The following is a 24,057-nucleotide window of genomic DNA, read 5'->3' on the forward strand; positions in this document are numbered from 1 at the left end:
TCTTCCCATGTGCTTTGTGTTTATCCAGGAACACTTGAGCAGGAGAGAGCTGCAGGCTCTGGTCTCTCTGCCCCATCAGCAGAGCAATGTCCCCCTGTGGGAGGGACAGCAGCCAGGTTACAGTGACACTGGTGGAGCAATGGCATGTGAGGTCTAACCCTGCTTTGCCAGGGACTCAGTGGCCATCAGGAATTTCAGACAGTAATTGGATGTTTATTAACCCATCCCTCTTTGCAGTGCTCCATTAGGGTCAGCTCAGTGATAGTGGCTCTGACAGCACCACAGGTTTGACACCACAGAGAGCACAGTGGGTCAAACAAGTCCTGGATCTGCCCATGATGTGTCCCAGACATGCACAGCTCTGCTCCAATTTATTTCTAGGGTCTTTCCATTTGAGATGAGTGACCCCAGGGAGCGCTCCCTGCCACCCGGCACAGCATCCCTATGTGCCTGTGCTGCAGAGTGGTCCTGCATGCTGCCTCTGCTGGCACAACCCCCTTGGACCCGAGTGGGATACTGCAGTCCTTGCTAAGAAAACACCAGCTCAGTGCTGGGAAGCTGAAGAAAAAATTGCAGGTTTGGGTTGTGGTATTTCCCTTGGGAGCCTGTCTGCTGGTGCTGCTGGAACACTGGTGTCTTTGCATCCATGCTGTCCTGCAAATGTTCCTAGTTGCAATATATTGACTTTTATTGTATTTTTCCCCAGTCAGGAGCCAGGTGCCAGGTGCTTCAGATCACCTTTTCCCAGCAGATAAACGGAAGCAGCGTGGGCTGCACTGCTGGTGGTGCTGCTCGAGCACATCCAGGGCGGCCACGCCTGCACGTTCCATGTGACAAGGTGCTGCCTGCCACTGCCCCGTGCTTCCTGTGGCTTTGGTCTGGTTCTGAAGCCCCGAGCCCTCCCTCTCCCACTGAAGGCAACATGGTGAGGCAGCTCCCCATGCTGGGGACAGGTTTGCTAGGTCAGCCCCTCTGCATGCTGCTGGCTCCTTAGTGGAGCTTTAGCAGCCAGGAGGTGCTGGAGATGCTCCTGGCCTTTGTCACAAGTGGATGGTGGCTTTCTTATCTGTTTAATTTCTTTATTTCTCTGTGCATGCTGCTGCACCTTACCTGCACCAGTGTCCCAGCTTGCTGTCCCATCCCACGGGGCCAGGGCACTTTGTGCACACAAGTGGTGCCTGGAGGAATTACACCCGTTGCATAACCCAGCGTTGTTGCTTGTGGCAGCATATTTTCCACATGATTTAGTTGTAATTTTGTTTTTCTAGTGTTATGTAGGGATTTTTTTTTTCCTACTTTTGGCCTCGCCGTTTTGGAACGGAGCTAATTTGGGATTTGTGGTGAGATCCCTTGGCACACTGGGCTGGTTGGCATTGCAAGGGGCAGCGTGGCAGCACGTTTCCAGCTGTGCAGTGTCCCTGGGAGGAGCGAGATGCTCCCGTGTGTGTCAGCAGCAGCGTGTTTGCTCTCTAGCAGCTCTGTGAGTAACACTCAGCTGCACAGCCCGGGACTGAGGGTTGGAAAAAAGTGTTCAAAGTGCCCCAACAGTCTTTGGGATTAGTTCTAGATTTGCTTTTTCTTATTTTTACATATTTTTTTTTCTGCTTGGCCTATATTGAGCGTGTGGAAACAGGCTGTGCTCCCAGGAAGAGAGTGGTTCTGCCTCACAGACCCCAGCAGGCTCTGCTCTGACATGGCTCCAGCCTGTCACCAGGGATACTGGACATGTGTTTGGAGGAGCCCCTTTGGCCCAGCCTCACTCCCATAGAGAGAGGGAGGGAGAGAAGACGAGGCAGCACATTGTGGGAGACCAGAAATAACCTTGGTGAGATGAGCTGAGAACTGTATTGCTGTCTGGAGGGGAGAGGACTTTGCAATAAGTCCTTTGCAAATAGTCATGTTTTTATTAATAATAATAAATGATAAAAAGAAAATAAATAAGCATTGCAAAGAGCTGAACAACAATAAAATGCTCACTTAGGATGGTGGTTGTAGGCACCCAGGCACTGAGCAGCAGCAGCCTGGGGTGCTAAGGGCTCTTAGAAGTGTGTTTTCCTGTAACCTCCCTCTCCATGCCTGGATCAGAGGATCATGCTGTGTGTGGCTGATGTCTCCAGGAGCTTGCAGGGACCAGGCTGACCTTCTGCATATGCTGCCTTCGGGATATTTGCTGTGTCCACTGTGGGTGACATGGAGCAGCTGGGGCTGGGTGGGAGCTGACTGCATCATCCTGGAGCACATGGGGCAGTTTGTCCTTCCTGGAGGCTGATGCTCCTGCCTGGGGAAGTGGATGGTTCCCTGGTTTTTGTTACAAAGCTGTTGACTGAGGCAGTAGTTGTACATTTGCATCTTCTGAAGGGCTTTGGTGATCTGGAGCATCTTGCAGGGGAGACAAGCACCCTGTCTCTGTGCTACACCAAAGGGTTTGGATTTCTGGGGTGAATATCGACAGAATTAGAGCGAGATCACAAAAGCTCCAGGGCTGTGTGGGTGTTGTCTGGCACGACCCACTTTGATGCAAATGTGTTGGGTTTTCTGCAAGCCTGGGCGGCAGCCTCTGATCTGTGTCAGCTGGAGCTCGAGGAGAGCACGTGTCAGTAGGTGCCAAGGATTTCTCTGTGTCTGCAAAGCCATCCAGTTCCCCAAAACGTGGCCATGGGGCATTCGCACCAGCAGTCTGCACAGTGCTGTAATTCCAGTGGTATGGAGGAGCTGGCAGGCTGGGTAGGTCTGCCAGCCTTTAGTGGCAGTGCCTGGGCACAGGGCTGTGGTGCTGAAAGCCTTTTTCGCTCAGTAAACAAACTCCCAGCTGTGGGCTGAGACTTTCTGGGTGCTGGGTCCTGCTCCATGGCAATAGATGGGCTGCTGTGGGACCTGGTGTGCTTACACCCCCTGACATTCCTTTGCTTTGGTGAAGTGAGCAGGAATCAAGGTGAATCCAGTGAGTTAAGAAGGGAAGTCCCAAACTGAGTGTAATTACAGGTGAAGGAAGTTCCCACATGCCTCCTCCCTCTCAGCCTTTTGGTGCCCTGAGTCTCCGCTCTCCGCACGTGCTTTATTCCCGCTTCAGATCCAGCAGGCAGCTCCTTTGATTCCCTACCAGGAGCAGCACACAGCGTGTTTGGCACTGCCTGCACATCTGACCACCCTCTCTTTGCTTCCACAGGTCCAGAGGCAGTTCCCAGCCACGCACCCAGCATGACGGACGCTCCACGGGATGCCGGCCCCAAGCCGGCGGCGCCAACGCGGCCGGAGAAACCGGCTGCGGACTTTGGCTACGTGGGGATAGACGCCATCCTGGAGCAGCTGAGGCGGAAAGCCATGAAGCAGGGGTTCGAGTTCAACATCATGGTCGTGGGTGAGTTCTCCCCCTGCACCAGCTGCTCGAAACGTGCTCAGCCAGTTGTTTTTATTGTTCCACGATGATGTTTGTCCTCTCTGGAGTCTCCTCGGGAGCAGCGACTCGGGCTCAGCGTTGGGGTCTCTGCCTCTGGAGTCAGCAAACTCTGCTCCCAAGGAGCTGGCTTGAGTTCAGCTGTCGTTAAAGCCGTCAGTGTGATGTGCTCCATAGTCCTGTGCATCTTCCTGCATCTCGGGGTGGGCTACCCATGGGCACATCCAGGAGGGGAACACCCTGAAGGGTGTCAGGACTCACAGGAGCTCCCTTGCCAGCTCTCCTGGGAGCCCAGCACTGGTTTGAGCAGTCAGAGGGTGTTTTAAGGGCTCAAGGGGCTGCACTGCTGCTGGTATACCAGAGCCCTCATCTTTGCTGGTATTTCCAGCAATTTGGGTAAAAATCCTGCTCATGAGTTTTCTTGTATTCAGGCAACCAGGCTACAAATACGAGGGAAAAAATACCAAAACCAGTGATTCACTGGTGGGAATAAAGACCAGCAGGAGGGGTTTGCATAGCTGGGTTGTTCGGCTTGAGAGGCTTCTGCTGCTGGTGGCTCCTTTGGGGACCTGCAGGGTGGCACAGGGGGGATGAAAGTGTCCCACAGGGTGCCCACATGCAGGGAGGACATGCTGGGGACTTGTCTGTCCAAATCCTGCTGCCTACGAACTCCTATTCTTTAGCTTTCCCAGGCTGCAGGGTGGATGGGATGAAGGAACTTTATTTCAGCCAGAGGCCACACTGCTCTGGCTGCAGCTTCAGCTCTGGGATCTGCACTCCAGCAGCCCCTGGGCTCCTGGAGCCAGGGATGGTACCAGCCACCTGCCAGCAAAATGCTGGGTGTGCTGGAGAGCTGGGCAGGCACTGTGGGATACCAGGCAAGGAGGAAAAGGGAAAAGAAATGAGCCTTTTCTGCTTTTTTTCCAGCTATTTGTATCTGGCTTGGTCCTGTGGATCAGCTTTTGTGAGCTGGGCTGTGCTCCCTGGGGCTGGGCTGGGCAGATGCCATTTCTCCCTGTCTGAATCTCTCATGTGAGCTGCAGGGGGATGAGGAGAGTAAAGCCCAGGCCATGACCAGTGGCATGGTGATGGGGCCTCACCATCCCTCATCCTCCTGGGAGGAGCTTTGTAAGGCTCCTGTTCACGCAGGATGTGTCCCATGGGGGTCTCCCTGGGATTATGGAAGAGCCCAGTCCAGAATTTGCTAGTTCTGTTAAAGATATCAGTGCACTGTAGCTTCCCAGCAAGCTCTGCTGATGCTCTGCCTTTCCCATTTTTATATTTTCATTCCCTCTATAGGGAGGGCTCACCAGGCTGTGTGATCACAGCAGGCCTGGTCACTGCAGAACCAGTTCTTGAGAGGTGTTTTAACAAATCCAGCCCTTCACTGCTAGTGGAGCAGCATTCCCAAGGCAGAGGGATCACTGCACTGGTCCTGAGAGCCTGCAAGTAAGATTGCTTGAGCTGAGCCCACGTTTCCTTACCAGAGGAGGCTCCCATCTTTCCAGGAGCAGGCTGAGCTTTCTGCTGTGCAGATGTGGAGGGATGTTCAGGAACGGGCCTGGCTGTGCTTTGGCAGCTCTGTGTGTGGTATGAACGCCCGTGCTGCAGTGCTGGAAAACATTGTTCTCCCCTTGGCAGGCGCTGGGCTGACTGTTTACAGGCTGGGGAATTCGTGGCAGCATAAACAAGTCGAGCTCTGGCCCTCCCAGAAGATGCAGGAGGGATGCAGGAGGAGCAGCACCTCGCAGGGTGTCCCTTGGGAAGGGGGTGCTGGGCTGAGGCTGGGAGGCAGCAGCCAACCCTCACCCTGCTGTGCTTCTCTAGGGATGGTCAGGCTGCTAGGGATGAGTTAAGCTCCGTTATTCCCATCCAGTCTGAGCTGTGAGTCCTTGCCTTGAAATTGTTACAATCCCTGTTTTACAGGCTGGAGAGGAGGGGAGGGAGGTGGGAGGTGACTTCTCCTGTGCAGGAGGTAGGAATTGAGCATCACTGCCATGGAGGTGTCACTCCTCACCATGTCCTTGTGATGGGGCTTTGTGAAAATCCTCTGCCCAGCGTACCAAGGTCCCTGTTCAAAAGGGTTTCACCAGCCCAACCAGAGCTCTGACAGGGGGCTGTGGGCTGAGGTTGGCTTAGCCCTGTGTCTAAGGCTGCAGAGATGAGAAAGATGTCTAAGCTTAAAAACAAACAACCCCAAAGCACATCTTCTGTGTTCAGTTTTTGGTGCAAAGCAGCTGAAAGGAGAGGAGAGGTGGCCAGGCTCAGCTGAGTTTTCCCTGCTGGATTTCAGCTCTGGGAAAGGCAGTGAGCTGCAAATCAGGGGTGTTGGAAGGGAGTCTGCCCTGCGCTCAGCCATTCCCAGCGCTCAGCCACCTGCACCACGGCCGTCGGGTCCCTGGGTGCAGCCCCATCATCTCTCAGCAAGGTCAGCCTGTGGCCACGGTTCAGATGGGGACTTTGAATCCACGGCAGCCGGTGGCTCTCACCTCTGATCCCTTTCCAGGCAGTGCAGCTCCAGCAGTTTGGGCAGGCATAGATGCAGAGACCCACTGCCCGGAGCTCTGGCAGGGTGTCACCCTGCTTTCACCTCTCCCCGGGTGCTCCATGTGATGATGAGCAGGGGCGCAGCAGGGGCTTTGGTTTGGCTCTCTGCATGCCCAGCTCCAGACCTGTTTGTGCTTGGCCCTGTGTTTTAGACAGCAGAGGACTAGGAGCACCTGTCCCCAGCCTGGTCCATGTGTTTCTCTTACAACCCAACCATGGCAGAGTTTTCCTGCTTTGGATTGCAGCCATGCCATTGGTAACATTGTAAACTCAGCTTTAAATTGGTGTTTGATCAGAGAGTGGAGTGATGCCAGGAGGTGATGCCTAGTGCTCATGCATTGGTTGGCCCTACAGTTGTCTTTGGCAGCCTGGATGGGTCAGGGTCCTGAAGGACATGGGTGAAACCCTTGCTGACTCTCCTTAGGGACACCGTGTGGTACAAGGGACATGCCTTGGCAATGCCACAATAGCTGGCTGCAGCATATCTTGGCAGAACAGGGCTGGAGGGATCCCCACGGTGTGTGCAGGAACTCTGCAGTGTTTATAGGGGGCACAGAATATCTGCTCTGAAGCAGGAGCCAGCTGCTTCCTGGATTTAGAGGAGTTGGTCTGTTTTCTTTGCTGTGGAAAAATTGTTCTCCAAGCTCATGGGACAGTTGATCTGGAGAGTTTAGAGCTGCCAGTGTCCATTCTCTGCAGACTGGCCTCAGCTCTGGGAGATAAAGCATGAAAATGCTTGTCTCTAAAAGCTGTTTTTTCGGAAGTTGTAGAATCTCATGTGCTTCCTGAGATGATGTTTGTGGGATTCAGAGAAGCTCCTGGCCTAGACCTGCTGGAAGGGATCTGTGCAGCCAGCTGGTCCGATTGCAACAGCAAATCCGCCAGGGAAGGAGCAGCAGATGGGTCAGGGCTGAGGTTTGTAAGATTGTTGCTGTTGTTAGTCCTGTCCAGCTGAGGGCTTGCCAAGCTGCTCCGAAGGCTTCCCTGTGGAGCTGGACAGAGGACAGTGCAAGAGAGTAAAGGCACAGATGTGTCAGAATGCTCCTTCCTGGGATTCCCTGGTTCCCATGCCCTTCTTCAGGGCTGCCAAGTGTCACTGCAGCCCTCCAAACATCCCCAGTAGTGTCTGCCTGTCCTTGGGTTTGCTGTGATGTTGCCTGGATGCAGGCAACCAGCTCTTGACCTGCTCACTCCCAGCGAGCCAGGGAAGGAGTTTGCTGCCTGCAGAATTTTCCTGCCCGGCTGGACACGAGTTCCCTGAGCCGGGGGAGCTGCAGGGGAGCAGCTGCACCTCTTCCCTCCCTCTGGCAGATCCGGTGCAGGCTGAGTCTGTCAGCATCCCCATTCCCTGGCCCCTCACAGAACAGCCCGGAAACAAGTGAGTGCTGACCATGGGTTATCCTGCTCTTTTCCAGGTCAGAGCGGCTTGGGGAAATCCACATTAATCAACACCCTCTTCAAATCCAAAATCAGCCGGAAGTCTGTACAGCCCACTTCTGAGGAGCGGATCCCCAAGACCATTGAAATCAAATCCATCACTCACGGTGAGGCTCTGCAGGTCCCACCTGGTGCTTTGGCTCTTGGTCCTGTTCTGCCTTGTACCTCTGGGGGCAGGGGTTATTGTCCTACACTAAACCTCCTCCCTCATCTCTCTGAAGGGGCTTTTACCATCTTGTGATGTTTGCAGGGATGAGAAAACATCTTTTTTTTTCTTTATTCATCATCATTGGCTTAATATTGTTGGAAAGGGAACAAATGAGGTGGCCATGGGGATGGCATTTCAGGGCAGATGTGGGGCTCCTTTGGAGTGCTGATTTGTGGCTGTGAGAAGCTGTGGAGGTGCTTTTCTCCTCTGGGAGCAAGCTCCAGCCCTGCAGCTGATTTTGGGAGGGTGGGCTTGCCTCACGTGCCAGCTTTCCTCTCCCTTTCAGAGATTGAAGAGAAGGGGGTTCGCATGAAGCTGACGGTCATCGACACCCCGGGATTTGGAGACCACATCAACAATGAGAACTGGTGAGCTGCCATGGGGACCAGTGCAGAGGGAAGGTGGGTGAGCCCCGGCCCATCCTGACCTGGTGCTGAGGGCTGTAGCCTGGTCCTGTGCCACCCATGCTCCGTGGGGAGCAGGGAGGAGGGTTGTTGTGGTGGCAGCGCTGTGCCATGTGCCCCGGGGCTGACCCTGGGCCCCGTGAGAGCCCACAAACATCCTGCTGTTCCGGGCATGAGACAACCTTTGTTTGTGGCCAGGAGCAGCTGTGTGTCAGCAGGGCCAGTCCCCGGACCTCGCTCATGTGGCTCTGAAGGCTGAACTGTCCCCGGAATCCCTGGGACAGTGACTGGCTCTGTGGGATGGCCCCCGGGGCTGGACAGGGCTGGGCAGTGGCAGATGCCTTCTCCTCACCACGAGCTGAGCTGGGCTTGTGGGGTTTGATTCTGCTCTTGCTCCTGTGCTATGACACCGTGCAAGGGGCCAAGGTGTGCTCCCAGCCATGTCCTGCCCCTCAGCCAGGTCCAGGAGGAGAGAAGGGAGCACTTTTTAGGCACTTGCTTGTCTCAACCAGCCAGTAAATCCCCTTCATCAGTGCATGTAGTTGCTAAGCAGTGAACACGTGAGATTTATGGGATTCTCGAAGATGCTGAGTGTCCCTGCCTTGGAGGGTTCTGCTTCACACAGGCCATGTGGGAGGGTCAGGGTGGTCCAGATCCCTCACACAACCCCATCATCCCGTGTTCCTCTCTCTCTGCAGCTGGCAGCCCATCATGAAGTTCATCAACGACCAGTACGAGAAGTACCTGCAGGAGGAAACCAACATTAACCGGAAGAAGCGGATCCCTGACACGCGGGTTCACTGCTGTATATATTTCATCCCAGCCACGGGCCACTCGTACGTACCCCACTGTCCCTGTCACCCCCTCGGGCTTCCCTCTCCTGCCTTCAGTCTGGGGCAACTCACAGTTCTGCCTGGGATCCTCCTGTGTTTCCTGGAGACTTGAGGAGCTCAAGGACAGTGTGGAGCTGTCCTTAGGGCTGTTGCATCTGAAGCCCTTGCAATAACACAGCAGAGCTGCTGTACCCCAGAGAAATGTGGTATTTCCTCTTCCATAGGGCCGTCAAAGCCTCTCTGAGCTCCAGGGAGCTGCTTGCCTTGCTGTGCTCACCTGGCTTGCTCTGCCAAGGGTGGACACCAGCTCTCAAATTGGTTGGAGGTGCTGCCTTTGCAAGTAGAACGTTAATTTTTTCTTGCTGTGCCCCTGACATTGTAAGGGGAGAAGCCAGTTTTCCTTGTGCTTCCAAGGGAGCAAACACCCTCGCCCTGTAAGGGTATTTTGTAGGTTGTTTGACTGGTCTGCAAGTGGGATGCTGTTTATTCAGCCCAGAGCTCTCCTGGCTCTGGCACTTCTCAAGTGACAGCATCAAAGGCCCAGATCTCGCTCTACTTTTTTTTTTCCCTTTTTTTTTTTTTTTTTCTCCTAGGCACACAGCCCACCATGAAAATCTGGGGCGCTTAAAGTGTCTTGAAAAATGTGGCTTGAAGTATCACAACGTAAAACGAGACCTAAGTTTCCTTTTGATTTGTGTCAATTCCTTCTACTTCTGGCTCTGTCTGCATGGGGATGTTTTTGGGTCTGTTTTCAAAAGTAAATTTAAGCCTCAAGCACTGTATTCATGTCAGCCTTTTCCACTTCCCCATGTGGAGATTTATTCTAATAGAAAATACTTTGTTTTGCTTCTGTCAGTGGGTAGACCAAAAATGCATCTTTCACTGGAATAAAATGACTGCATGGGCCAGTTATGCTCCTCTTGAGTAACTGATTGGGAGCAGAGGGGCTGACAAAACGTTTATGGTTTAATACAATAAAGCCGAAAAGGTTTCAAAGGGAGATGACATTTTTAGGTCAGTCCACCGTGTTGGTCCCGCTTATCTCAGCCCAGATCTGCAGACCCTGCCTCGGCAGGCCTGGCCTCTGCAGTGTGAGCTACACTCCAGCTTTCCCTCATTGCTTGGGGCTGTTCCACTCTTAAAAAACACACCCGATGCTTAGACCCTGCGGATGTTTGACCTGCATGGAGGTTGGAAATTTTGGGTGCCCGGGCAGCGCAGGATGTGGAGCCCCATCCCCGTGTCCCCTGCCGGAGCCTCTCCAGCCGCGCGCTCTGGTTTCTCTCACCCGCCGGCTCACAGCAATTGTGTGGATATTCAGCTGCTTTTTTTCTTTCTCTCCAGCAAACATGTGTTTCCAATATCCGAGCGGGCCCGGCAGCTGGGGGCCGTTGTTGCTGAGCCCTGTGCTGATCCTGTTTCCCCGCAGCCTGATAGCCCGGCTGGGGCCGGCACTCGCTCTGTCCTGCCCCATTGTCCTGACCCACTCAGGATCCGCTCTGTCCTGCCCCCTCCTGCCACGGGATGGAGGGAACCTGAGGAAATGAGTGAAGGGGACAAACCCCACCGGGAGGGAGAAGTCAGTGGCAAATTTTGCTTCTCAAGAGAGCTCGAGCAGATGTTGGGTTTCCTTTCTGCTCTCTTGTGAAGCCCCAGTTATGTTTCTCGTCACCATGGACGGGCTTTCCCCAGTGGTGCCCACAAAGAGATGACCTGGCCATCTCTACTGTGGGGTGGAGCTGCTGTGGCAGCGCCAGTAGCAGCAGATCCTGCTTGGGAACTCAAGTCCTGGGGTTGTCATACAAGGCTGAGTGCAGGTTTGTGCCCCAGCTGAGGCAGGCGATCCGTGGTTCCTTGCAGGAGGGCATGGGAAGGCCATCAAGGTCCTTGCAGTGGTGCCTCCAGCTTCTCTGGGAGATGATGGGGAGGATGGCTGGCAAGGGCAGTGGCTGGTAGAGCTGCAGAGACCTGCACTGGGGACACCCAGCTCCAGAGAACCCCACCATGCCCACATGATGCCACCTGCGTGCTCCACTTGCCATCCTGGGAAGTTTGGTGCCACCCCTCCTGGGATAGTTCTTAGGGGAGCTGCTGCCTTCACAAGCCAAAGCAGCAGTGACTCGTGCCCATCTGCCCTTCCCTGCTGATGTAGATGGGCGTGGCACAGAATTCAGCATCCCTTCCTTGGCACGTGGGTGCTGCAGGCAGCTGGGTTAAGCCTGTCATTGGGTGAGAGCTTACTTTTTTCTTAAATAAAAAGGTGAGAGAGGGGATAAAAAGCAAAGTTAACCAGGTGTAGAAATTCAGAGGCCAGAGCAGAAGATTGCTCAGCTCTGTTTCAGTCTGGCCCTCCCATCTGAGCAGCTCAAGGGTTAATCAGTGGAGAAGTTTCTGCTGTGCAAGGAAGTTTGCAAGGGAGTTCAGGCCAGGCTTTGCAGCCCATCTAGTTTGCACACAGCCTGTCCTTCTTGTAACACTCCCATATAACCATTCCTATGGAGGCTGAGTACGGTGCTGGCAGGGGCTTTCAGCTGCAGCTGCACAACCCTGGCTCTGCCACCCAATAAATATCTCTGCTCCGACCCCTGCGAAGCTCTGTTCAGCTCAGAGATGGGGCTCTGGAACACTGCCTGGCCTCAGCAGCCCCTCTGCTGCCTGTACCAGGGCTGCTGGCTGAGGGACTGCCCCCAGTGCTGCTTTCCCTGCTGGCTGCCCCTCTCAGGTGCCCACCAGCTCCCTCCAGCAGGTGATGGGGTTGGGCGGCCGCTGGGTTCTCACCAGTGTTTGCTTAACACACGGCTCAAATTCTTGCTGTGAGTTTGATCTGGGGCACAACCAAAAGGAAATAACTTTGCAGCTCGCTGTGAATTTTGATTCCTGTAATAGCATTTCAGGGGAACCAGCAGGAATGAGCCTCTGCTTAGACCCTGTCTGTGTGCAGTGGCTGAGGGCAAGGCAGAAATAATGTGTGTCCAGCCACCACAGCATGTGTCCAGCCTTGAGAAGATGTGCCCAGCCATGACAGTGTGTGCCCAGCTGCACAGCTTTTCCCATCCCCATAGCAAGAGGGGATGAGGGAGCAGCCAGCCCTGGCTGGGGTGGGCTGGAGCCCATCCTACACCTCCTGCTCCAGCCCATCCGCTCCCCTTAGAGCTCCTCCACCCCTCCCAGCAAAGCCCAAAGCCTGTATATGTCTAGTTGCAAGTTAATCATATCAAAGATCATTTGGGGAAGGGGAAGAAAACAGGTTGTGTTTTTTTTCTTGAGCTCTACCCTCCCTTCTGTGATCTGCTTGGAGCAGATAGCATTTGTCATCATCAATCATATTTTCTTCTTTGGTGTCTTCACGTGAACATGATGTCTAGTGACAGGTCTTGTTGTTAGTGAAAAGCTTCACTTTCTTTTAAATAATTAAGGTTTTTTTGGGGCTACCCATCAGAAATTGGTAGAATATCTAGAAAGTTGCAAAATACCCTAAAAACATATAGTTTGTTCCTCTGGGGAGTCCCTTGGTGTTCTCCAGGATGGTGCAGGGAGGTGACCTCCCATGGAGGAGGCACTTGCAGGAGCCCATCAGAGCACAAAGTTGTGTCAAAGGTGCCTTGGGCTCTTCTGGCTTTGTGTGCAGATGGACATGGTCACTGTGTGGATGGGGTGGACACAGGCAGGGAAGTGGGCTGGCTCTGGCTCTGCCTCCTATTCTCTGGCATCCTCATCCTCTGGGTTTCTGCGAGGGATCTGAGGGTAACTGGGCTTTTAACATGTAGATTGAGCTGTAGCTCAGTTGATTGCCTGATTGTGAATTCATCTGCATGTGCATCCTGGTCTTTAAAGGAAAAGCTGATGAAAGGGGCAGGAACACAGACTCAGTAGGGAAGAAGCTTTTAGAGGGAAAAAATTGTTTGGAAAATAGCAAAGAGAGAGGAGGGGAAAGAATTCTGCTGGGAAAGGAGCATAACTGCATTACTTCCTTGGAGGTCTGGGAAATACATTATGCAGAGCTCCAAACAATGTTTGCCAGCAGCAAGTCAGCTTAGATGTGTCCATGGGGGGTTCCTTGTAGGTTTTTTTCTGTTCTTTTTTTTCTTTAATAGCCAAAATCTTTCTTTCCTGGGGCCCAGGGTGATCTGTGACTCTTGAGTTTGTGCTAGGACCTTGTTTGTCCATGTGCTAATGATGTGCTCTGGGCTATGTGTCTCATTAGTGTGCAGGGACAAGGTCTACCTGGCACAGTCCAGCCTGATCCCTGGGAGAGGAGTGGGTTTGACCAGGGAAGAGTTCATTGGGTCACCAGCACTGGCTGTTCTGGAGCAGCCTTGAGCTGCTGTTTTCAGATCAGCGTGAGCTGAGTGGGTCTCTCCTGGACATCCCTCCCTTGGCACTGGAGCCAAGCACGGGTGACCCCATGGGATGGGAATGCTGCCTGGTGACTGCTGAGGAGCACGATCAGTTCATTCCCTTCTGCATTCCTGTGGCTCTTGCTGGGTTTGCAGTGGTCTGTGAGCCTTTTGTAGGGCCTGAGAAGACTGTGATGGAGTTTGATGGGGTTTGCTTGAGTGTGTTGGCAGTAGGTGCTCTCTTGGCCATGTTCTCCCTGAGTGCTCCACTCTGTTTCCCCCCAGAGGGCTCCTGCTGGATGCCTGCTTGCACCCGAGCCTTTTAAATCACCGTCCCATTTGTTTTGGTTTCTTCCCTGTTGCCATAGGTTGAGGTCTCATTCTTGGTCCCAACTCTGCCACTGATGCCCATGGCTCCTCCAAAAGGTGACTTCACCTCTCTTTGCCCCAAAGATGAATTGGGCTCATGTCCTGCTGGCACATGCCAGCTCTGGAGGTCTTGGGGATGTATGAGTGACAGAAGTGCCCCTTTGCTTCTGGGACTCTGACATTGACCCTCCTGCCCCTTCAATGTGCTTTCAGTGAGGGCTCATTTCAAACAGGCTCCTACCCCAAAGGTGTTCCTGGACCCTGGGACCTCCAGGTTTCCTTTTTCAAGGCAACATCTGCTCCACTGTCCTGCATGTGTGTATGTGTGTCCCCATCACCTCCAGAGCCACTGAGGGGTTCCTGCAGCTATTGAAGGTGTCCCAAGAAGGGCTTTCCTCTAGCTTGTTTGGGAATCCCCAGCAGTAAAAACACCTGGATGTGGAGAAGTGTGGCACCAGAGACCGTGTCAGTGTTGTCAGCAGGAGCGTTCAGCAGAGAGGGATTTCCCAAGGCACTAATCACTGGGGTTATGCAGTCTTTTCAGTTTTCCTCTGCAGAGACTTTTGTTGTAGAGATTTTCTGACATTTTTGCCCTCTGGAACAAGCAGTATCTCTTCTTTGCTCCCTGAGGCCCTGGAGAATTCACAGAGATTTTTTTAATCCCAGCTGATGATGTGAGATGCTGTCCTGGCTCATGCACAGCAGTGGACTGGTGCTCAGCACAGGGGGGGTGTGAGCAGGAATAGTCACCTGTGGCCATTTTCGTGTTGTACTGTCCCTGGATGGTTGGTGACAGCTTGGATAGAGGTGGAGGAGGTTTTGATTTGTACATGGCAGTGGGCTGGCCCTGCAGCCAGCATTGCCCGTGCTCTCATCCCGGCTTCACCAAGGACGTGTGTAGCTTTGGGCAAGTTCCCGCAGTCCTCTGTGGCTGAGCAGCCCTGCAGAGATAAAAGCCCTCTGCCACTTCACGGGCCTTTGTGAAGGTTCACAGGCGATAGCAGGTGCTTTGAAAGGGAAATGTTTTAAGTGCTTGCAAACGATCTCCGTGCTTTTAAGAAAATGTCTTTATTTGTCCTATCTGAAAGGAAATGATTCCCCCTCTGTCTCTGATCTTTGAATGCTCCTCTCTGCCAGGGGATCGCAGCACCCCCCACCTCGCTGAGGGTGTTCGAATCCCCTTTTTTTTTATTTCTGCTGTGTTTTCCAGGCTCCGACCGTTGGACATCGAGTTCATGAAGCGCCTGAGCAAAGTGGTCAACATCGTCCCGGTGATCGCAAAAGCTGACACGTTAACGCTGGAGGAGAGGGACTACTTCAAACAGCGGGTAAGGGGTCGGTGGCTCTTATCTCCGGGCTCCCATCTCTCGTCCCCCGTCCCCTCCTGCCCCTCTCCCCCTCCTGGCTCCCCCGGCAGGGCTGGGCAGGCGAGCTCCTGGCCGGGAGCCCAGCGCATTCCTCGGGCTGCAGCTCCGAGCGATCCCACGTGGCCGGAGGAAAGGCCTGCGCTCCAAGAGGTTCCTTGTGTTTCTCTTGGATCTTTGTCAGTGTAGGATAAGTGTGGAGCTCTACGTCTCCAGGCCTGCTTCTCCTGCCTCCTGTGTTATTGTTGTTGTTATTTTCAGGATGGTTTCTGTTATTTTGGGAGTAAAAACATCCCTGTGCAGCATCGTGCACTGATACAGGGACCAGGCAAAAAAATGTGTGGGTTTGCTGAGCTCAGCTGGGCAAGATTTAAGAGGGAAGCAAGGTATGAAATTCCTTTGGTCAGGGGCTGGTGGTGGGAGCCAAGGAGAGGCTGTTCAAATCCGCAGCAAGGCATGAGCTTTGCTCCATGTACCCCTGAGGCTTCCCAGAGGTGGAAATACCCCATTTTGGGGTTTGGTAAGGGACTGTAAATCCGTTTGTGTAGCTGATGGATGTGGCTGCAGGTGTGATGGCCTCAGCATTCCCTGCAGAAGTAAGCAAACCACCAAGCTCCTTGGTCCATGAGTCTGAACTGCAGGGAAGTGAAGGGAAATGGGTCTTGCCAAAAAGGCAGTTTTAGAGTCCATTAGTTATAGAGAGGACAACACCTTAGCCAGGCATTGTTCCATGCCTCTGTGCAGAAGGGAATGAGCCACTCCTTCCCACACCAGTGTCTCCCCAGTTCTTGGTGAGCAGGATCAGGCACTGAAATATTCAGTCTGGTTTTGGGAGCTCAATCCAAACTTCAAACTCTGCAAGCAGTTTCCTTGGCTAGAGGATAGCTGGAAATGGAGTTGAAGGGTAATCCAGGGTGGGCTCAATTGGCATGTCAGCCTGTTTGCATGGGGTCTGTGAGGAGCTGGTGTGGGAACACAGGGGGCTGAGTCCACAGTGCCACATCTGCTCTCTGTGGTGGCTCTTGCAGACTGAAGGCTCCGTTCAGAGGTTACCAGTGCACATATCCACGTCTCTGTGGGTGACTCTGGGACTACAAAGTCAGTCAGTCTTGGACTTAAAATGTCATCTGGATGCTCTGGGCTGCTGCTGCCATCCCTGTGTAGTGAAACACCGTGGGTAGGGAGCACACAGCTCGCCTGCTCTGCACCAGCTCGGCGCAGGACGAGCTTGCCCCATCTCTGATTACATTCCTGATTATAACCAGACCCCCCAAATCCTTCCAGATGGAGGGAGAACACGTAGCCACGTGGTCTGTTGGCTCACTCTCCTCATGCTCCTGGCTGCAGATTCACTGGTGGAGACAAGAGGGCAGGAAATCAGGCTGGGTGGGCACAGACTGGGACCTTTTCCCTTCACTCCAGTGTGCCTGTGTCTGTGCTTCCAAAAAGCAGAGCCCTGTCTGCATCTGGGGGTGTAGCTGGTTCAGAGAGCTATTTTGGGTTCAGTTTAGGGTCAGTAGGGGATGGTGAAGCACCAGCCTGGCTGCAGGTTGATGCCAGTGCTGCACTGAATGAGAGACTCTGGTGCCTTGTGGAGTTGGCTTTGTTGGGTCATTCCCCTAAACACAGTGTGTGGATTTGGATGGGGGATTTCCCTGGGCTGGATCTACTTCCTTTCCCAGCCTGCAATGTAGGACTGATGTGGAGGAGTTTATAGCCATAGGAAGCAATGGGAGTGGGTGCAGAGGCTGACTTGGAGTTTGCAGTGTTGTAGGAGAAGGCTAATCCTCTGAGCTCCCCATGAGCTGAGCCTCCACCCAGGAATCAGATTTCAACATTTCTTTGCTTTGCACAGAGGCAAAGTCCTTAGAGGCCACTCTTCTAAGCTGTGTCCTTGTCCCCTTGGATCAAGCTCCTTTTCCAAGGAGCATAAACAAACACCAGAAATCAGCTTTTCAACTTTGGGTTACAAGCCTGGCAGCTGCATTCCCCATTGCTCGGGCAGCTTGTAATGTCATGTTGTCTTTTTCAATCCCAAAACAACGCCCAGCTCATATAACTTCATCTCACTCTCAGCCTGAGTTATGTCTTGGCACCAGGTTCTTGCAGAGGTTCCAGGGTGAGCACTTTGTGGGTGTGTGGCAGGTAAACACGGGTGTCTCTCCCCCAGGTGGGCAATGTTTAGGATGGAAAGGGAAGAGCTGCTGCTGGACTTTGCTGTGACTGGTGGGCTTTGCTCAGAGAGCCTCTCGGGTGGGCTGTGAGCAGCTGCTGTGCTGGGAGTGCAGCTCCTCTGCCTGCATCTCCTTCACATGTTCCTCTGCTCTTCCCTCCTAGATAATGGCTGATCTTCTGGCCAACGGGATCGATGTGTATCCTCAGAAGGAGTTTGATGAAGACTCTGAAGATCGGCTCGTGAACGAGAAATTCCGGGTTAGTGCAGGAGGCTGGGCTTGGATGGGCCCTGCAGCTCCGGGGGCTGGTGATGTCCTGGGGGACTCCCTTCCAAAGGGCGTTTTCTTTCCAAGGCTGCTGTGCCCTGTCCACGGGGTCTGGCCAGGACCAAGGATCCTTCCAGAGCTCAGAGCAGGGACAGAAAGAGGGTGACAAAGGCTCCTGGAGAAGATGTCCTCTTCTGTCCATACTCCTTTCCCCATCTCCATTCCTCCAAGGAATTCCTCAGTAGTCTGCAAGCAGGGAGGTGCCTGCCCATCCCTGGCTAGGGCAGCAGCCTTCCCAGCATCAGGAGGGAATTTCCCCCTAGGCTGCCCTGCTCTGTGGCTGTCAATTCCAGGCCACAGGAAATAGCTGGGAATTTTTTGGCTAATAAAGTGGATTGGACAAATTTAAGCAAGAAAAAAATCTTCAAGGGGCTCTTAAATTCAAGGATACCACCTTGGATCCAGAAATGACTGACCAGAAATCTGGCCACGGGTTGCCAGATGCTGGGGGCAATTCCCAGGGAAGCATCATGATACCTTTGCTCTGGTTGTATGTTGGCATCTGCCAGTGAGGGGCTGGTCTAGACTGGTTTTGGACTGGGTTTAGACTGGTTTTGGACTGGGCACTTGCACAAGAGATACTGCTGCCCAGGTCCTGGGCTGCCTGTGGACCTTGGCAGGCAACACTGCTCAGGAATATCAGGGACAGACCAGCTCATCCCATGAAACTCTCCTGAAAACAGCTTGATGTAGGACTTTGCTCACAAGTTTGGTTTCCTGACCAGTTTTCAGGAGGAAAACATGACCTTGTTCTTTCCTTTGAACAGGAAATGATCCCATTTGCAGTGGTGGGCAGTGACCAGGAATACCAGGTTAATGGAAGAAGAATCCTTGGAAGAAAGACCAAGTGGGGCACCATTGAAGGTACTTTGTTCTTGATTTCCTACCCCCAGAGCCCATCTCCCTGCCCTGACAGGAGGCAATGAGGTCCAAAACCAGCAGTAGAAGTTGAAGTGTATTTAGTGCTTCCCTGCCCCTCCAAAGAAGATAAATTCCCTGGTGTTTGAGGACTGGAAACACCTTGGCCAGTGTGGCCTTTGTGTGGCTCAAGGGGCTGCTGAATGCTGGAGGGGACACTTCTGGTGGTCTTATGGCCTGGCTTGTGCTTTTTACACAGTTAAACAGTTTTACACAGTTAAATCCTACCTGATAGCAAGATTTTAGGGCACACAAGCTCCTGTTAGAGCCTTCCCCTGGCATCTGTACCCTCCACCGTGCATTTGGTTGGTGCCCTTGTGGGATCTCTTCCCTCTTCCATTTCCCATAGGCATCTTCCTTTTTTCTCCCCCGTTTTACAATGATGGTTTAAAGGCTAGATGAAAGCTCCTGGCTCCAGCACATCTACACATTTCCTTGTCCTTGGTTTCTGGCAGCCAGCTGGCACATCTCCAGTGCCACCCCTCTCATCTTCCTCCCCTTCATTTCACATTCGTTTGGCTCCCCTCATTTATGAGTCTTTTTTATAGGAATCCTGTGTTGAGGGATGGTTTAACAAAGCTGCCAGGAAAATCAGTGTATTTTAAAGCTCTGCTGCCCTCTTGTGCTGTGTCTCTGGAAGTTCTGGGTTTAATGGGATTCATTAAACCCCTCACCTTCTGCTTGTGGCATCTCCCTTCAGCACAGGGAGACCTCAAGGACACGACCATTGCCATGGGCAGCCTTTGCAGAACACTGTTATTTGTTTTTTTGCCACTCCTGATGATGTTTAGTGGTTGGACTCAGTGATTTTTAAAGGTCATTTCCAACTCAAAGGATTCTGTGTTTCTATGTACAAGCCTGTTTTGGTTAAAAAAAAAAATTGAAAATGGAATTCATCCTCTAAATTGAGTAAATTTAGGGGTAAAATATGAGCTGTTAGACTAATTGTGGTGGAGTAACACCCCTTGATTTTTCCCTCTTGCAAACACCTCTCTTGCTCCAAGCCCTGTTCTGACAGCAACAGCCTTTGTCACCAAGAGATTGTGTCCTTCCACAACACCAGCAGCCCAGACAGCTGCCACCAGCGTGCCCAGAATGCTGCAGGGTGCTCATGGCCAAGCTACAGATTAAGCACTTCTGTGGAGACAGGCCTGGTGCTCACTGCAAAGCTCACCCTGCCCCTTCCCCTGCCTTGTTTGGGGCCCAAGGGGGTCCCAAAGGACATTGCTTTGGGAGATGCTGCTGGAACAACAGATCTTGTTGAAACAGAGTGGGAAGGGACTATGGATGCTCAGTCAGACCTCACCAGCCAGTTGGTCATGCTGAGCTGGGGCAGGTACCTGGTACCAGCTTCACAGCAGCAAAGGGGACTCCTGGGTCCTGCATCCTGTAGCCCCAGGGGGTAAGACCCTGTCTGAGCCCTCCAGATGCTGGTGAAGCCCCCCAGGGTCCTGCTTACCCTGAGGGATTGCTGTCCCCATGCCATGGGTGCACACTGATGGGTTTCTCTCCCTTCTTGCCAGTGGAGAACACGACACACTGTGAGTTCGCCTACCTGCGGGACCTCCTCATCAGGTCAGTAGGACTCTGCCTTCCCCCAGTAGTCTTCAGTCACCAGGTGGCATCCAAAGAAAGGGGAGAGCCCAGCCCAGCTTGAAGCAGCTACTTTACTCCTCCATCCATCCCTTCCTCCATCCCCTCCCCACCTGCTGCCACACTGCAGCCCCTCTGCAAGGGGTGGTCCCCCTGAGTGGGACTCCAGGGGGCTTTTCTCAGCTACAGTGCTGAGTTAAAGGAGGAGAGGAGCAGTGGATGGGTTGGGACACTCCAGGTTTGCTGGCAGTGTGCAGTGTGGCTCCAGCATGCTTGCCAAGCAGCTTTTGGCCTTAGTGATCCCTCACCAGTCCCAAGTCCTACCCCCAGTCCAAAGACATCACCCTCCATCGGGGTGTCATTGCAGGGTCTGGGTGATGGCTGCTCCCCCTTCAAAGAGGTGTCCCTGCTGCAGGGGAGGGGGAGGCTGAGCTCCCTTGGCTTGCTAGAGGGGTTATTGAGCTCCTCCTAAATTTGGCTCTTAAACTCTGCACACCTGAGCTGTTGCTGACAGGTAGTGGGGTGGGACTACAAAACCTGATCCCAGGACTTGCAGGACTGGGATCTCCCCAGATGGGTGTTCTGCAGCCAGAACTCCTACATCCCCAAGCACCAGTGAAGGTTTCTGGCCCTGGCTGCCCCTTCTTGCCTTTACTTCCCTAAAGACACCATTAACCAGTAAAGCAGGATGGGACATTGGGGCTGGGGGGGTGTTTGGAGCAGTATTTGGGGTGTGCAGGGGTTGGGGTGCGGAGGCGAAGGCTGGGCAGCTGAGCTGCTCCCAGCAAGACGCGACTGCTCCCCTTTCCCTTTCCTGCAGGACGCACATGCAGAACATCAAGGATATTACCAGCAACATCCACTTCGAAGCCTACAGGGTCAAGAGGCTGAACGAGGGCCAGGGCTCGCTCTCCAACGGCGTGACCGACAAAGAGCTGGTGGCTAACGAAATGTAACCGTCTCGCTCCGTAGCCAGGACCTTGCTCGCTCACGCTCGCTATTTCTCCCCTCTCCCCCCTTTATTTTTATATAAATCCTCTGCCACTGTCCCCCTTCCCCCGGTCCCTGACCCCCTGCCATGTTAACTGACCAAATAACCAGGCGCGGAGCGGGGCGGCCGCTCACCCCCCGCTTTGTGGCATGAATTTGCTTCTCGGCCCCCGGTCCAGCATTCCTGGGCTGGGACTGTCCCTCCGTGGAGGTCGAGCTCTCGCTTGCCCCCAGCTCTGGCCCGGCAGCCGAACCCAGGGGAGCAGATCCACGGGGCCAGCAGGATTGGGGTGCCCCCAGGAGCCCTGCCTGCCCCTCCGTGCAGAGGCTCCTCTCCGTCCGTTGAAGGCAAAAGGGTTTCTCCAGGTGAATGTAGCCTTCGGAAGCAAGGTACGGGTGGGATGAAGAGAGCAAGACAGTGCCATCCTTGTCTCCTGCCGCCTCCTCCGAGCCCTCTGCAGCCCTCCAGGACCTGCCAGCCCCCAACCCAACCCTTGTACCCCATCTACATGCAATAAACTGGGAGTGTTTAGGTGTCACCTTGCCTGTCACCGACCCCCTGCCAGGCAGAGCGACCTGCTTTGGGAGAAGTGCCTTTTCAGACTGTGACCTTGCAATAGTGTGGGAGAGGGGAAGGAGGGTCTGCCTTGTCTGTGCAGCCTGTAAAAGGCTGCAGACCTTTGTAGGGACTCCTGTTCCCTCTCCCTTGGACCACAGATGTAGCTGATGTCCTGAGAACACTTGTGTATTTATTTTTCATTCAGTTGGGTGGGATTTTTGTGTGCTGAAGGCTGGGAGTGTCTTTGTCCAAAGGGGGCTGAGAGTGGAACGTCTCCACAAAGCGGTGGTGGGAGGTGGAGGGTTGTCCTGTCTTACCCTTGTGATTCTTGGGCTTTTCCCTATGTCAGAGGAGGCTGTTGGGCATTTTTCAATCGTTTTTTATTTTCTGGTTCCCCTGTGTGACATGTGTCTGTGTAACACACTCCTGTGTTTTGCTGGTCCTTGTGCAGGGGGTCTGTGCATGTGCAGACCGAGCCCTGCCGCCCTGGGGAGGGCTGAGGTTGTGTTTGTGGGTGCTGTGCCCAACATCTCCCCCTGCTCTGCCCCCCAGCACCTCCTCTTTCAGTGTATCTCCAGTAAATAAGTCCCTGCAAGGGTGAGGTAGCACCGTGACACAGGAGAGGATGGTCCTGGAGCAGAGCTCTGCAGTCTTTACCCTCGCCCCAGCTCCGCTTCCCTTTCTGTTCTCCACTCCACCAGTCTCCATATCCTCTCTAAGGGATAAAACTTTCTGCAAATCACCCATTTTTGGGGGGGCACACACTAAAATGGCAGCGTGTCCCATCCTCTAGCACTGGAAGGCGCGTGCAAAGCCCTATGGTCTCCATGGGGGACAGAGCCTTCCTCAGCACAGGTGACCAGGAGGAAGGAGGAGGTTGTTCTCACCTCGGTGGGGATGCCCAGATGACATTGGACAGGGTTTGCAGGGGCTCCCCACACATGTCCTCCCAAAGAGGCGTGGGCAGGGGGGTGCATTGTGAGAATCCATTCTGCCCTTCACTCGTATTCCTCCCCCGCCACAACAGCACCACGGAGCTGTTGGGGTACAGCAACTCTCTACTTGCTGACTTGCTATATTTTAGCAAAACCAACAAAAAAAAAAGTGTATTAACTGAAAAAAAAATATATCTATATTTCAAGTGTTAAAAAAGACTGAAAGGGGAGAAAAATCTCTTTGTGTGAGGCACTTCTGCAAATGTCATCTTAAACTTTTTTTTCCTCTAGTTGAAGCTGGGCAAAGCAAGACACGCTGCTTTCTCCTTTGTAACCTGACTTTTTTTTTTTTGAAGAAAAAAAAATAATACAATAAAAAAACCCTTCATCCAGATCTATTAAAATGGCCTTTTGGGGGTTATAAGCATTACGAAAATTTAGTCCATTTTTGTATAAATAATAGTGTTTAATATGTATTTCCCAAAATAAATGTTTCGAATGCAAATAGAAGGAGGTTTGTTTGGAAATGTCTGTTCCCAGCCACGGTGTGATGGTTGTTGTATGGACCCTGTGGGGCTGGGAGTGATGGGAGAGTCAAGCCCCAGAGCTGCTGTCCTCTGCCCTCTTTGGGGTGAAGGTTAGTTATTCCTAACCCCCTTTACTCTTCCCACCTTGGATACCTGCCCCGGGTACTCTAAAACACACTGGATCTGCTGGTGCTGAGCGCCCTGGGGATGAAACCAGCATGATCCTGAGGGAGGCAGGTGGATCCCTTCCCTCTGCTCCCACAGGAAGCTGTTTCCACTGTGGCTGCTGGTATTTTTATGAAGAAGTGGGTTGCATCTAGTTCAAGGGCAGGCAGCAGTTTGTCTTTCACACAGATGTGGCTTTGGCTCCGCAGGCAGATGGTCTTCAAAACCCTTCGTGACTGCAGGGTTGGTTTTGGGATGCCCTTGGAAGTTGGCTTCACTTGGAGGGCTCCCCTTCCTTAAAATCATGTTTCTCTCTGGTGTTGCAGACAAGACACTGTCCATTCTGGTGGTTTAATCTGCATCTGACATGTTTATTGTATTTTTCCCCCCAAGTAGTTGAACTCAGAAGCCACCCGGGCGTGGTCCTGAGGGACCAGCTCAAAGTGGCCCTGCTTGAGCAGGGGCTGGAGCGAGTGACCTCCAGAGGTCCTTTCCAACCTCAGCCCCTCCGGGATTCTGCGATACTGGAACTGGATGAGAACAGACTCAAGAGGACAGCACTCAGGTTGGGTTCCTGTGAGGGTGTAGAGCACAGGACGGGCTTACGTACATTTTTCCTCTGCTTTTTTGCTCTCACCTGGGTTTTGGTGCAGTGAATTGTCTTGTCTCACATGGAATCCAGTGAGATGTGTGGTGAAGGTTGCTGATGGGCCCCACTTTGTCCCAGTGCTAAACCCATCCCTAGCAGTACTCTTTTATTTTTGTGCTGCACAGCAGTTCCATGGTTGCTTCAGCTGAAACTCCCCCCACTCTCGTGGCTTGTTGCCAAATAACTCCATGGGGGAGAAAGCAGCGAGATCAAGGTGTTCTCGCTGTTGTAACCAGAGCAAGAGCCAGAAAAAAAGCTCTTGGGAGGGGAAATCAAAATGTAGTTGTAGTAATTACACACATGGACCATGGGCCTTTCTCCTGGATG

General features: G+C 53.1%; 1 protein-coding gene across 7 annotated transcripts in view; it reads left to right on the forward strand.

Annotated features, from left to right (window-relative positions):
* Positions 1-22,894, forward strand: part of SEPT9 (septin 9) — a 136,579-nt gene extending 113,685 nt beyond the window's left edge. For all 7 annotated transcript variants that reach the window (XM_027691562.1, XM_027691566.1, XM_027691564.1 and 4 more), the window contains 9 exons: positions 3,167-3,358; positions 7,357-7,485; positions 7,873-7,954; positions 8,689-8,826; positions 14,740-14,857; positions 17,231-17,326; positions 18,162-18,258; positions 19,836-19,887; positions 20,726-22,894. In XM_027691562.1, the coding sequence (XP_027547363.1) occupies positions 3,167-3,358; positions 7,357-7,485; positions 7,873-7,954; positions 8,689-8,826; positions 14,740-14,857; positions 17,231-17,326; positions 18,162-18,258; positions 19,836-19,887; positions 20,726-20,861 (1,040 nt within the window). In that variant the 3' untranslated portion in view covers positions 20,862-22,894. The remainder of the gene's footprint in view (positions 1-3,166; positions 3,359-7,356; positions 7,486-7,872; positions 7,955-8,688; positions 8,827-14,739; positions 14,858-17,230; positions 17,327-18,161; positions 18,259-19,835; positions 19,888-20,725) is intronic.
* The last annotated feature ends 1,163 nt before the right edge of the window (positions 22,895-24,057 follow it).

The sequence above is a fragment of the Neopelma chrysocephalum genome, unplaced genomic scaffold (genome assembly GCF_003984885.1).
Source record: "Neopelma chrysocephalum unplaced genomic scaffold, ASM398488v2 Primary Assembly neopelma1_84, whole genome shotgun sequence".
Lineage (NCBI taxonomy): Eukaryota > Metazoa > Chordata > Aves > Passeriformes > Pipridae > Neopelma > Neopelma chrysocephalum.